Source organism: Tasmannia lanceolata, unplaced genomic scaffold (genome assembly GCF_043159265.1).
Source record: "Tasmannia lanceolata isolate RefF3 unplaced genomic scaffold, GAP_Taslan_0.1 ptg000002l, whole genome shotgun sequence".
In the NCBI taxonomy this organism is placed as follows: Eukaryota; Viridiplantae; Streptophyta; class Magnoliopsida; order Canellales; family Winteraceae; genus Tasmannia; species Tasmannia lanceolata.
Window position 1 is genome coordinate 54,985,110 of NW_027518679.1, and position 12,429 is coordinate 54,997,538.

Below are 12,429 nucleotides of genomic sequence, written 5' to 3' on the forward strand. Positions count from 1 at the left end.
AATCTCTTCTCGTCTAGCATGTTCAACTCTTTATACCTGGCATCTGCCCATTCATTTTCTGGTAACTTGACTTCAGTCAATACTCGGAGCGAAGGTACACGGATCTCAACAGGTAGCACTGCTTCCATCCCGTAAACAAGAGAGTAAGGGGTTGCCCCAGTTGAAGCCCTAATTGATGTTCTGTAAGCCCACAAGGCGTATGGTAACTTATTCGACCAATCTTTATAAGTTTCTGACATTTTGCTAATGATAGTCTTGACATTTTTGTTTGCAGCTTCTACCGCTCCATTTGTCTGCGGACGATAAGGCGAGGATTTATGATGCTTAATCTTGAACTCTTCGCAAAGAGAGATTACTTCCTTCTTGAAATGAGATCCATTATCTGAGATAAGTTCATGGGGAATTCCATATCTGCAAATTATGTTGGTGCGTATGAATTTAGCAACTGATGAGGATGTAAGCTTTGCATAAGAAGCGGCCTCAACCCACTTGGTGAAGTAATCAATAGCAACGAGTATGTACTCGTGACCATTAGACGACTTGGGAGAAATCTTGCCAATGATGTCAATTCCCCATACCGAAAACGGCCAAGGAGAGGTAAGAGAATGCAATTCGGTGGGTGGTACATGGATGAGATTCGCATGTATCTGACATTTATAGCATCTCTTCACAAATGTGTGACAATCTGCTTCTAATGTCGGCCAATAATACCCCAGACGTAGGATCTTCCTTGCCAACATCTTCCCATTCATATGAGGCCCACACACCCCTTCATGAATATCTGCGAGAATTTCTTCTGCCTGATCTTCAGTGACACATAAGAGTTGAATTCCATCGAAAGACCGTCGATACAACTCTCCTCCACAAATGACGAAATTAGCTGCCAATCTCTGCAAAGTCCTTATTTCTTTACTCGACGCCTCATTGGGATGCCCCTGGCCTGAGATGTAGTTCTTTATGTCTGTATACCATGGCTTTCCATCGGGACATCTTGCAGTTATTTCTATAGCATCAACATATGCAGGAGCCCATTGCTCTTGAACCGTGATGGGCCTCATCTTCATATTGTGAGGTATGTCAATCATGGAAGCTAACGTTGCTAAGGCATCGGCGAATCTATTCTTCAACCTTGGCAAATAACTGAAAGTGACGCGTTGAAATTGCTTAGCGAGAATATCCAAGTATTCATGATATGGCAATAGCTTTTCTTCTTTGGTTCTCCACTCTCCTTGAGTTTGGCAAATGATTAGCTTCGAATCTCCATATACGTCAAGATTCTCTATGCCTAAGGCCAATGCAGCCTCAAGCCCAATAATGCATGCTTCATATTCTGCCATATTGTTGGTGCAATTGAATTGTAACTTAACGGCAACGGGGACATGCTCATTTCGAGGCGACACAAGCAATGCCCCTACTCCTTGTCCTGTTTGGTTTGCTGCTCCATCAAAATAGAGGGTCCAACCAGTTTCTGGATATTCATCTTCAACCATCATGATCTCTTCATCTGGGAACATCGGCTTGAAATGCTGACTTTCTTCTCGGGGTGCTTCCGCCAATTGTTCAGCAATGGCTCGGCCCTTTACTGATTTTTGGGTTACATGAGTGATGTCAAATTCAGACAACAATAATAACCATCTGGCAGTCCTGCCTGTCAGGGCTGGTTTTTCAAAGAGATATTTCAGAGGATCCATCCTCGACAAAAGCAGGACCTTATGTGATAAAAGGTAATGCCTGAGTCGCTGAGTGGCCCAAACTAAGGCTAAGCAGGTTTTTTCTAGGACAGTATACTTCTGTTCATACTCCAACATCTTCTTGCTAAGATAATACACAGCCTTTTCATGCTTGGTTTCTGGATCTTGCTGTGCTAACATACAACCCATTGTGGTTTCTGTTACTGACAAGTAAAGCAGCAATGGATGCCCCGGTATCACTGGTGCTACTATCGGTGGCTCAGACAAACTTTGCTTTATCTTTTCAAAGGCCTGCTGACATTCCTCTGTCCATTCTTTGGAAGAGTTCTTCTTTAAGAGCTTAAAGATAGGTTCACAAGTTGATGTCAGATGAGCGATGAATCGCCTTAGGAACTGTATCCTTCCTAGGAATCCCCGAATTTCCTTCTCGGTTCTAGGCGGTGGCATCTCCTGGATAGCCTTAATCTTCTGAGGATCTACCTCTATACCCCTTTGACTCACCATAAATCCAAGCAACTTACCGGAGGTAACCCCGAACACACACTTGCTAGGATTCAGGCGAAGCTGGTATTTGAGAATTCTTTCAAAGAACTTCTTAAGGTTCGGGATATGATCTTTCCTTTCCTTGGCTTTTACAATCATATCATCGACATAAACTTCGACTTCTCTATGTATCATGTCATGGAGCAAGGCTGTAGCTGCTCTTTGGTATGTCGCACCGGCATTCTTAAGACCAAATGGCATTACCCGATAGCAATATGTCCCCCATTGTGTAATGAACGAGGTCTTAGCCATGTCCTCGGGTGCCATCTTAATTTGATTATAGCCCGAGAAACCATCCATGAAAGATAGTAATTCATGCCCGGCCGTATTGTCCACCAAGATATCGATATGTGGTAGAGGGAAATCATCTTTTGGACTTGCCTTGTTCAAATCCCTGAAATCTACACACATTCTCACCTTTCCATCTTTCTTCGGTACAGGTACTATATTTGCGAGCCATTCTGGATATTCCACCACTTGCAGAAATCCAGCATTCAACTGCTTAGTAACCTCTTCTTCTACTTTCAGGACCCACTCAGGCTTCATTCTCCTTAGCTTCTGCTTTTTAGGTTTAATCCCAGGCAATAAAGGTAGCTTGTGCTGAACAATGTCTTCGCTCAACCCGGGCATATCTTTGTAGGACCAGGCAAAAACTTCTTTATATTCCTTAAGTAGGTTTATTAATTCATCGCGCTCTTCAGAGGATAGAGTATTTCCAATTCGTATTTCCTGTATTAAATCTTCTGTTCCGATGTTTATAATTTCGATTTCATCTTTAAGAGGCTGGGCTCGGCGCTCCTCCTCTTGTTTGAGCATATGCTGCAATTCAAGGGGAGTTTCGTTGATCCCCCCTTCCTCATCTGAGGAGGGAGTGTTATCATTATTATTAAAGTCAGAAGCAAACACAGAGACATACTGAGAATCAGATTTCATTGAATTGAAAGAAGTTACATCATTATCATTGGACTCATCCTGAACAGGTTCAGGATTCACATAGTAAATAAACTCAGAAAATGACTCGCCTGGACTAGGCACTGACACTGATTCACTCGACTTGACTAGACTTGACTTAGCAATAAAATAAGATGGAAAAACATCAGAACTCCAGTTTGAAAGATTTTCTGTTGCAGGTGCAATCTGACTCTGAGGTTCAGTAAAGGTATCATTACTCTGAATAACTGCCACTAGCACATCTTCACAATCTGTCTCTTCTTGTTCTTCAGAATAGTAATCAACATCAGGCACATTTTCTTCAAACAAAGATTCCAGCACATCTGGCTCAAGGTAGACTAACCAGTCCTCAACAGTTTTCTCAACATAATATATCGGCGGTTCTGTTTCTGGGAGAGCAAGGCCACTGAATATTTCAAAACCGGGTATCATGATCCCTGTCACTGAGTCATACCATGGTTCAGAAAACCCATAGTATGGAAACGTCTCACCTTCTTTGATAAAATGACCATTCATTGATAAGGGATATGGAGCCATTAGGAGTACCCTTCCGGTGCGGCGGATTTCTTCCTTCAATTTCAACAATTTTTCCATGGCTTCCTCCTCCTCTTCAGTAGGTACATATCCAAGACCGAAAATTCCATGGTTTGCTTTGATTGGGCGCCAGTGAGATGCCTTGCTTGGATCACGGCCCAAATTCATACCAGGGAAGTAGTTCATTTTTCTCATCATCTTGGCCACCACAGAACTGATGGCGAACGGCAAACACAACTCCTCCCGAGAGGCATCCTTGTAAGAGATAACAGCAACCTCGAATGCGAAACCATTCAAGTTGTAGTCATCTGCTTTTGCAACTGGAAGGATCAAAGTTTCTCCTGTTATTTGCCCTATTTCTGGCTCTTCATCACCTCTGACAGTGAACAACTTCCCATCTTTAATGAACTTCAATTTTTGGTGAAGGGTTGAAGCGACAGCACCTTCCTTATGCAACCAGGGACGTCCTAGAAGCATATTGAACGAGGCTTTGATATCAATAACTTGAAACTCAACCTCAAATTCTTGACCGCCCATAACGATCTTGGTGGTGAGGACTCCGACCACATTTCTTCGGGTATTGTCATATGCGAGGATACCAAGGGTTGATTCGGCAAAATCAGTGGGACCGAAACCCAAGGTAATGGCAGTTCTTAATGGACACACATTCAACGCGGATCCGTTATCTACCAACACAGATGGTACTTTCTTGCCTCCACAAACAATAGTGACATGAAGAGCTCTAGCATGATTCCGACCTTGAGGAGGCAGCTCTTGATCTGAGAAACTAATGGCCCTGGTGGCCTGGGTTAGAGCAACAACTTCAGCCAGTTGCTCCGGAGATATCTCTGAGGATACCTGTGTTGTATTCAATTCTTTTAACACAGCCTCTCTGTGTTTCTTTGATGCTATCAATAATCCCCATACAGATATAACAGCCTGAGTTTTCTTTAACTGCTGCACAACTTCATCATCTGGATCTTTCACATATTGCGGCTCCTCTCCTCGAGCCAATGCCCCTGGATTTTCGACTCTCAATTCAACAGGTTTGAAAATTCTTCCGCCCCTTGTCACATGTCTGACTTCATCCAATTCAGGCTCATCATAAGTGATAATTTGAGGGACTTGTGGCTCATAGGTGATTACCAAGGGAGGTACAGACTCTCTTAGGTGTGATTCATCACAGAATATGATTTGGGGTTCAGAGATGGGTTCTAAGGCACATATGAGGGTAAGAGGATCAAACTCAGGATCTCCTATGGTTATGGCATTAACGGCAGCAGGAGGATTTGCATGACCAGGTAATGGGTTTTGGGTGACATTGGGTCTTGGCTGGAATGCAATGACTTTCTCATCAATGAGTTTCTGGATTCTAAATTTCAAGGCAATGCAGTTGTCAGTAAGATGACCAGGACCTCTGTGGTACTCACAGTGTAGGTCAGCTCGCCAACTTGCAGGTAGAGGATTGGGGGGAGGCCGGATGGCAGGTAAGGTTATGCGACCTGAAGCAAGACACTGCTTAAGCACCTCTGAAGATGGAATGGGAAGAGGGGTAAATTCTACCCGGGTTTGTTGCCGAGGTGCGGTTGCGGTTTGAGCATAGTCCATTACTAAAGGTTCTTGGGACCTAGAGGATTGAGCATTGGAACGGGAAATACTATTGACTTGGGCTGGAGGGGACTTTTTGAAATCTCTGGGGTTTGGGTTGCTACGGTTGAATACACCTTGAGCCATAGCCTCCTCTATCTGGGTGCCAGCCACGATGAAGTGTTTGAAGTCTGGATAGTATTGCAAAGACATGTGATACTGGAGCTGGGGGGAAATATTTTTCATGATTATCTGGACTTGTTCTTCCTCAGACGGGCGCTCCATCATCTGAGCTGCTATTCTCCTCCATCTTTTCACAAAAATCAAAAAGGATTCCCTCAACTCTTGCTTTGTTCTCTCTAAATCCTTTCTGGTGATTTCTGTCCCATCATCATATTTGAATTGCCTGATGAACTGCTCGCCGATATCCTTCCATGTCCTGTAACGAGTCTTGTCCAAGACCATGAACCATCTCCTCGCAACCTTGGTTAGGGAAACTGGGAACAATTGAGCCATTTGCTCAGAAGATAAGCCTTGAGGCTGACACATGATGGTGAACATTTGCAAATGTGTGATTGGACAACCCACACCATCATATTTGTCGAAATCGGGCATTTGAAAATTGGCAGGAAGGCGAATTTCGGGAAATAAAGTAAGATCACTAGGATTGAAACCACCCTGGTCTTGAAACTGAATGTCTTGAACTTTCCTGGTAAGAGTCTCTAATTTCTCCATAACAGACTTATCAACCATGGACTGAGAAGGCCTACTGTGATTCTCGCTGTACTGCTCTTTTTCTAAGTCTTCTTCGACTTTATCAGGGATATTGATGAACACTGTTTGGGCAGGTGCTACTGGAGTAGCTGCTTGGCGCATAGGCCCTTTATCCTTGGACAACGACGGTCCCAACTTTTCAGAAAGCTGAGCCTTGATAACTCGGTTTTCTTCTTTGAGTTCTTGAAGCTGTTGGAGAATCAAGGTAAGAGTATCGGTAATAGCAGCGGGTGGAAGACCATCTTGGTTGTCTGCCATTGGTGAGGATGAGGACGGGAAAGAAGGAGATGCTGGGGTTCTTAGAGAAGGTGGCGGAGAAACAGATTTCCTCTCTAACCTCGAAGAGACCCGAACCCAAGGAGTATTAGGGTTAGCTATGATGTTTATTGCCCTGTAATATTCGAAAGACATATTTTAAAATCAGAGAGAAGAATAGACGATGATGCACACATAGACAAAGATAATGAAAGAGAAGGATGGACTTTATTGATCAATCATTTGAGTACATGGTTCAATCTTTCAAAGATAAACATGGAACTAAGCATTCTTTTTAGACTTCTTCTTCGGACGACAATCTTCCTCAACTGACTCCTTTAAAGGTTTGATGATTCTTGCATCCCAAGCAGATGAAACAGCTTTGACAATCTTGGGCTTGAGACCCTCAGGCGGATAGAAATGATGAAGGGGAGGCACAATGGATTGCTCCCTTCCATACTGACGCTGAATCCTGGCAGGAACATAAAAGGAAGTCTTTTTGAGACCAAGAAGGCGAACGTAGTTAGCTTCTCCGGTGTTGAAGACAGCTTCTTGGATTCCGGGAATTTGCCAATAAATCTGATCTTCTTGGCGAGAATTTAACCATTCAACCCAATCGCTTTTATGATCGAAAGAAACATCATGACGCCATTCACTGAAGGTGTATAACGTATGATCAAAATGGACAGGAGCTGCAATTTTTAGCTTGTGGCATAACCACACTTGAAGTAATGCAGGACATCCTGAGAAAGACCCAACGAAAGAGCGAATATAAGAGCTTGGACCTGAACTGGCACGAAGGTGAGCCATATCATCCAATCCATTGAAAGTTTCTGCAAGCATAGTAGGAATTGGATTGGCGCCACGATCCATTTGATCAACGAGGTCCAGAAGAACAGCTGACGCAAAGCGAGAAGGCTGGACAGTGAGGAACCTAGCAAAGGAGCAGAATCTCAAAGCGCGCCGTCGAGCTTTTTGAATATCAACAGCACCAATGTATCCAACAGGAGGGTAAATGTCAATCAGTCGCTGCATGGACACTTTTTGGCCTTTCATGAAAGAGTTCATGGATTCATCTGGATTATCCATCAAGCAAAGGAACAAAGGACGATAATCTGGAACACAGGATGGCTTCACTAGAGGGCCATCCACAGGATATTCCAATAAGGCACACCATTCTTCAAAGGTGGGACACATTTCTTGGTTGCCAAAATGGAAGACATGATGATCGGGATCCCAACACTCTGATGCGGCATAGAGTAATCCCCAATCGAGCTTGATGGTTGCCACGTAGCCGAAGAGATTTTTCTCTTGTTCACTTATGGCGTAGATATGGGATTCTCTTAATGTACCACGGATCCAATCAAGAATTGTACGAGTAGACATAGTGCCCGTAAGCCAAGAGAAGGGATATAAGAATGATCAGGATTACATGAACACGAGATTGGGATAAGTTCCTGCCAGTACAAGGAAAGTATGAATACATGATCGAATCATACGATAGAAGAATGAAAGGCATACGATCGAAAGATTAGATGAGATAGCATAAGATTGCTTTCAACGGATAGATCAAGAATGACTAATCCTATGAGATCTTTGGAAATGATAGGATTTATATCCTAACCCCTAAAGGAAATTTTTTTTTTTAATCTCGCACATTTTAACAGTGTGACCTGAAGGCATCAACCCTAATCCTAATCAAGCGGAGTGGAGAGAGGATCTCGACTCATGACTTTGTTCGTGTAACTAGGACCGATCGTAGCCATTGGAAGATGGTCTACGGCCTAATCTAGACACAAATAGGCAGGATATCCTAAACTAGGCTCACACACGTGATGCACATGTGTTCGTATACTACATCCATGTGTGGGTTAATCTAGGGGTAAGGCCAAGAGTTCCCTTAGCGCGAATCCCTGTTCGATATACTGTACCAGTGTCCGGCGTATCAGTACGTGAACAAGAGATCCGTTTACGTACCATAATGGTACTAGGCTAAGGGTGGAATGCTTCTCTAGCACAGAGGCACCAGGTGATGAAATCCCAGTCAACCATGCTAGATAACACTCCGGGTTCCTAAAATAGGACGTGTGTGCACGTGAGATGCAGAGTTTAGATGCAAGTGATGTAAGTGTGTGCAATATGTTTGCGCAATCTATGATGCCTTCAGGTTTTGTTAGATTAAGTTTGAGTAAAGTGTGATGAGAAAATAAAACAAGACAAACTAATCTAACAAGTATAGAGTTTTTATGAGCCAATTAAATTAAATTCAAATGAATTATCTTTTGAAATTTTAATGAAGTTAGGTGGTCCCCAGCAGAGTCGCCAAACTGTGGTACCCGAATCCCGCGAGAGGGGTGGGGCGCGAGCCGCCGCGCTCTCTCTCTTGGTCTCCTGTATCCACGCGATTGGCGTGTGCATTTAATTATTGATTTGAATTCGTCTTTCATGTGAACTTGGGATCACTTAGGCAATCCGAATTCCACACGAAAGAGACTGACAGAGTCGCCACCTAGATGTGGGATCTAGGACCCGAAATTAACCAGAAATCTAGACTCGCTACCTGGTTACGAGAATGGAAGGTATGGGGAGTTATCCGCCACATGCACCATTCCTGCCCGATAATCGGTCTTCGATTCCAAAAGCTAACTCTTTTAAATTTATTTTAAATGGCTCATTCAACTCTATGTTAATGTGCGAACTAAGTGACATGCATCCTATGATCTAATTTCAATGTGAATCCTAGATGTGTATCTTGATTTATTAATTTGTCTGGATTCATTCTAAGTGAAAGTTCTCCTAGAATTCTAATTTCATGGAAAGCCCTAAATGATTTGATTAAGCATTTACAAGAAAATTAATATCCAAAACACCACAATTTGTTGTGGTGCCGACTCGCGGGTGGTATGCCGTCAGACATCCAAGCTGCCTACGTACCCAAGCCTCACTGGGATCAGAGTCGACGTAGTTCGGTGCACCTAAGCTAAGTTACATATGCCTAACTCAACTAAGACACCGACCTAGACGGGATTGACTGTTTCAACAGTTTTAGGGGAAGTTATTTAATTCAAGTTGAGGATTTTATTATCTTAGGATTTCATCTAAGATGCTATATGATTCTCATCTAAATGCAAATGGTCCCTTAGACTAATGCAGGTTTGCCTTACATCCTAGTTTACTAGGCTTGTCCTAGGGAAAGATTGGGTGACTAGTGTAACTAGACCTATGGCACGGTTGCTATACATAGCAAGCGTCCGTGATGAGGCTGGACTCCTAACTCTAGGACTCTCTAAAACTTAGGACACGACACGACACCGGTGTTCCTAAATTGGGCTCTAAGGGTCCTTACGACGGAAACCGTGATCCAACGGTTCCGAAAGACACAAGACAAATCGATTTAAATTCTCGAGGTTAGTGAAAAAAAAGATGGAAGAGATGATGAAATAGTGTGAGGGAATGAGAAAGATAGAGAAAGGTGTGACTGAACTTGGGAGTGCCAAATTGCCTACGTACCCCGCGATGGGGATCAAGCCACACGTAGTTCCGCTGGGGAGGTTGCTTGGATTTTGGAAAACAGGATTGGTATTTGGATCAGGAATCGGGTTTGTATTTGAGCATTGGACTTGAGATTCAGAAACATTGATTTAGCAATGGGATTTTGGAATTGGGAATTTGCATCAAAGAATTGAGCATATAGGAATCATCAAGGGTTTGAATTTTGGGAATTCAAAATGGGCGGGCTTATGAGATTCGGTCAAATGGATTCAGACATGCGACTCAGATTGTGTTGGGATATGACTTGGTTAGGCAAAAGGGAGGAAGTTCTATTAGGTGTAAAAGGGCATTAGTAGAATAGGGGAATGACTCGGTTGTGACATGGAAGGCCGCAACTTGGTCGAATGTGACTCGGTTGCATTGGGATGGGTTGATTAAGGAATTGGATTGAGTCAACTAAGGGGAGAGTCCAATCGGTTAAAGAGGTTGAGCATACTCGACTAGAGAGTTGGGTCAACTCGACTAGGGAGGTTGGCTAGAGTTGACTCAGTTGAGCTGGGTTGGGATCCCACTTGGATGGATTGTATTGGGGCGATTTTACTTAAGCTGCAGGTGGCCTGGCTGGGTTAGATTTAATGTAACTAGATTTATGGATAAATGGTGTGCCTCAGTGAGTGGACAAAGGTATGGCTTGGGTTGATGTGACTCGGTTGAGTTGTGCTAGGGTCAGGTTAGGTGGGGTTAATGGTTGAGTTGGATTGGATTGGGTTAATGGTCAAGGTCAAGTGTGGGTTGACTTGGCTTAGACTGGATTGGAACTGGTTGAGCGTGGATTGGGGTGCGGCTTGAGGTTTGGGTGGTTGGAGTATCTTAGGAACCAATAGGGCAAAGCGGCTCTTAAGGGGAATGAATTAATTGGGCCGAATGGGCCCGATGGCCGGGTTAACTGGGTTGGCCGGGTCTATTGTAGGGGTGTATGAGGGTACTGTTGGGTGGATGAATGAAAGGCATGTGGTGTATGATGTGTGGCTATGGTTATAGGGTTTAAGGCTTATGGGTATGGGTTTAGGTGTGGTTAATGGTTAGGTTGGATTGGGTTAATGGTTAGGGTCAAGTGAGTCGGGTCTAAGTTAGGAGCAAACCCGAGACTAGCCATGGTCTAACTAGGAGGAAGCAGGGTACAAACCAGGGTGCGGACCAGGGTGCACCAGGGTGCGAACCAGCAGGGAACCAGGGTGCGAACCAGCAGGGGAACCAGGGTGCAACCAGCAGGGAACCAGGGTGCAACCAGCAGCGAACCTGGGTGCAACCAGGGTCTAACCAGAGTGCGAACCAGCAGGGAACCAGGGTGCGAACCAGCAGGGGAACCAGGGTGCAACCAGCAGGGTACAAACCAGGGTGCGGACCAGGGTGCACCAGGGTGCGAACCAGCAGGGAACTAGGGTGCAACCCGCAGGGGAACCATGGTGCAACCAGCAGGGAACCTGGGTGCAACCAGCAGCGAACCTGGGTGCAACCAGGGTCTAACCAGAGTGCGAACCAGCAGGGAACCAGGGTGTGAACCAGTATCGAACCTGGGTGCAAACAGCAACGAACCTGGGTGCAACCAGGGTCTAACCAGAGTGCGAACCAGCAGGGAACCAGGGTGCGAACCAGTATCGAACCTGGGTGCAACCAGCAACGAACCTGGGTGCAACCAGGGTCTAACCAGAGGCTAACCGGGGGGAACCAGGGTGTGAACCATTAGGGAAAAATAAAAATGAAGATAAGATGGGTTAAGAGAAGAGGGAAACATGTATAACTTCAAAGTCTACCATCAAGAAGAATGAGTAAAGATTGATCCTAGATGCTTCCTAACATGGTTTTTCTTTTAAAGTAAAAGATATGCATGAAAATAGACCCTACATAGAATTGAAATAAATGCCTACCTCTTTGAAAACCCACTTTGTGTTTGATTTTTCTTTGATCTTAATTCCTTGAAGACGATTCCTTGCTTGATAATGACTGCTTTTGATATATATCACCCAACGTATCACCCGATCCGGCAAGGATGGCCGAACCCTTGAAGAGATGAGGGAGAGGGATGAATTTTCTAAGAGAGGGATTCTTTTTCTTCTTTTTCCTTGGATGGTGGGATGAGAGGGTATTTATAGGAGAATGGGATAGGAGGTTAGGTGAGGTTAGGTGAGGTTAGGTAAGGTTAGGTGAGGTTAGGTAAGGTTAGGTGAGGTTAGGTGAGGTTAGGTGAGGTTTGGGTGGTTAGGATGAGAGGAGAGGTTAGGTGAGGTTAGGTGAGGTTTGGATGGTTAGGATGAGAGGAGAGGTTAGGTGGTTTTGGATGGTGAGACCCAGGTCAAGATCTGTCATTGATCTAACGATTTACGGAAATCGGGTCTCGGAATGGAATCAGGGTCCGGGCTATGAAGTGACCCTAGCTTATTTTGTCCCGATTGATGATCCGTAAAGTCAGATCAAGATATTAATGACCTAAAACATATAAATCAATGATAGAGGGGGTTCTCACATGGATTTAACACACTAAATTCACTAATCAGGGTATTTTTCAATTTTTCGGATCTAATCATCTCACCAGGTACATCTC

The 12,429-nt window shown here is 44.2% G+C and overlaps 1 protein-coding gene across 1 annotated transcript; it reads right to left on the reverse strand.

The window, feature by feature from the left end:
• Positions 1–1,246: 1,246 nt before the first annotated feature.
• On the reverse strand, positions 1,247–11,966 carry LOC143893131 (uncharacterized). Its single transcript, XM_077398117.1, has 3 exons — positions 11,756–11,966; positions 1,302–6,471; positions 1,247–1,258 (listed from the first exon to the last, which is right to left on the reverse strand). Exons 2-3 carry the CDS (start codon positions 6,336–6,338, stop codon positions 1,247–1,249), a joined length of 5,049 nt encoding a protein of 1,682 aa, XP_077254232.1. The 5' UTR covers positions 6,339–6,471; positions 11,756–11,966.
• Between the last annotated feature and the right edge of the window lie 463 nt (positions 11,967–12,429).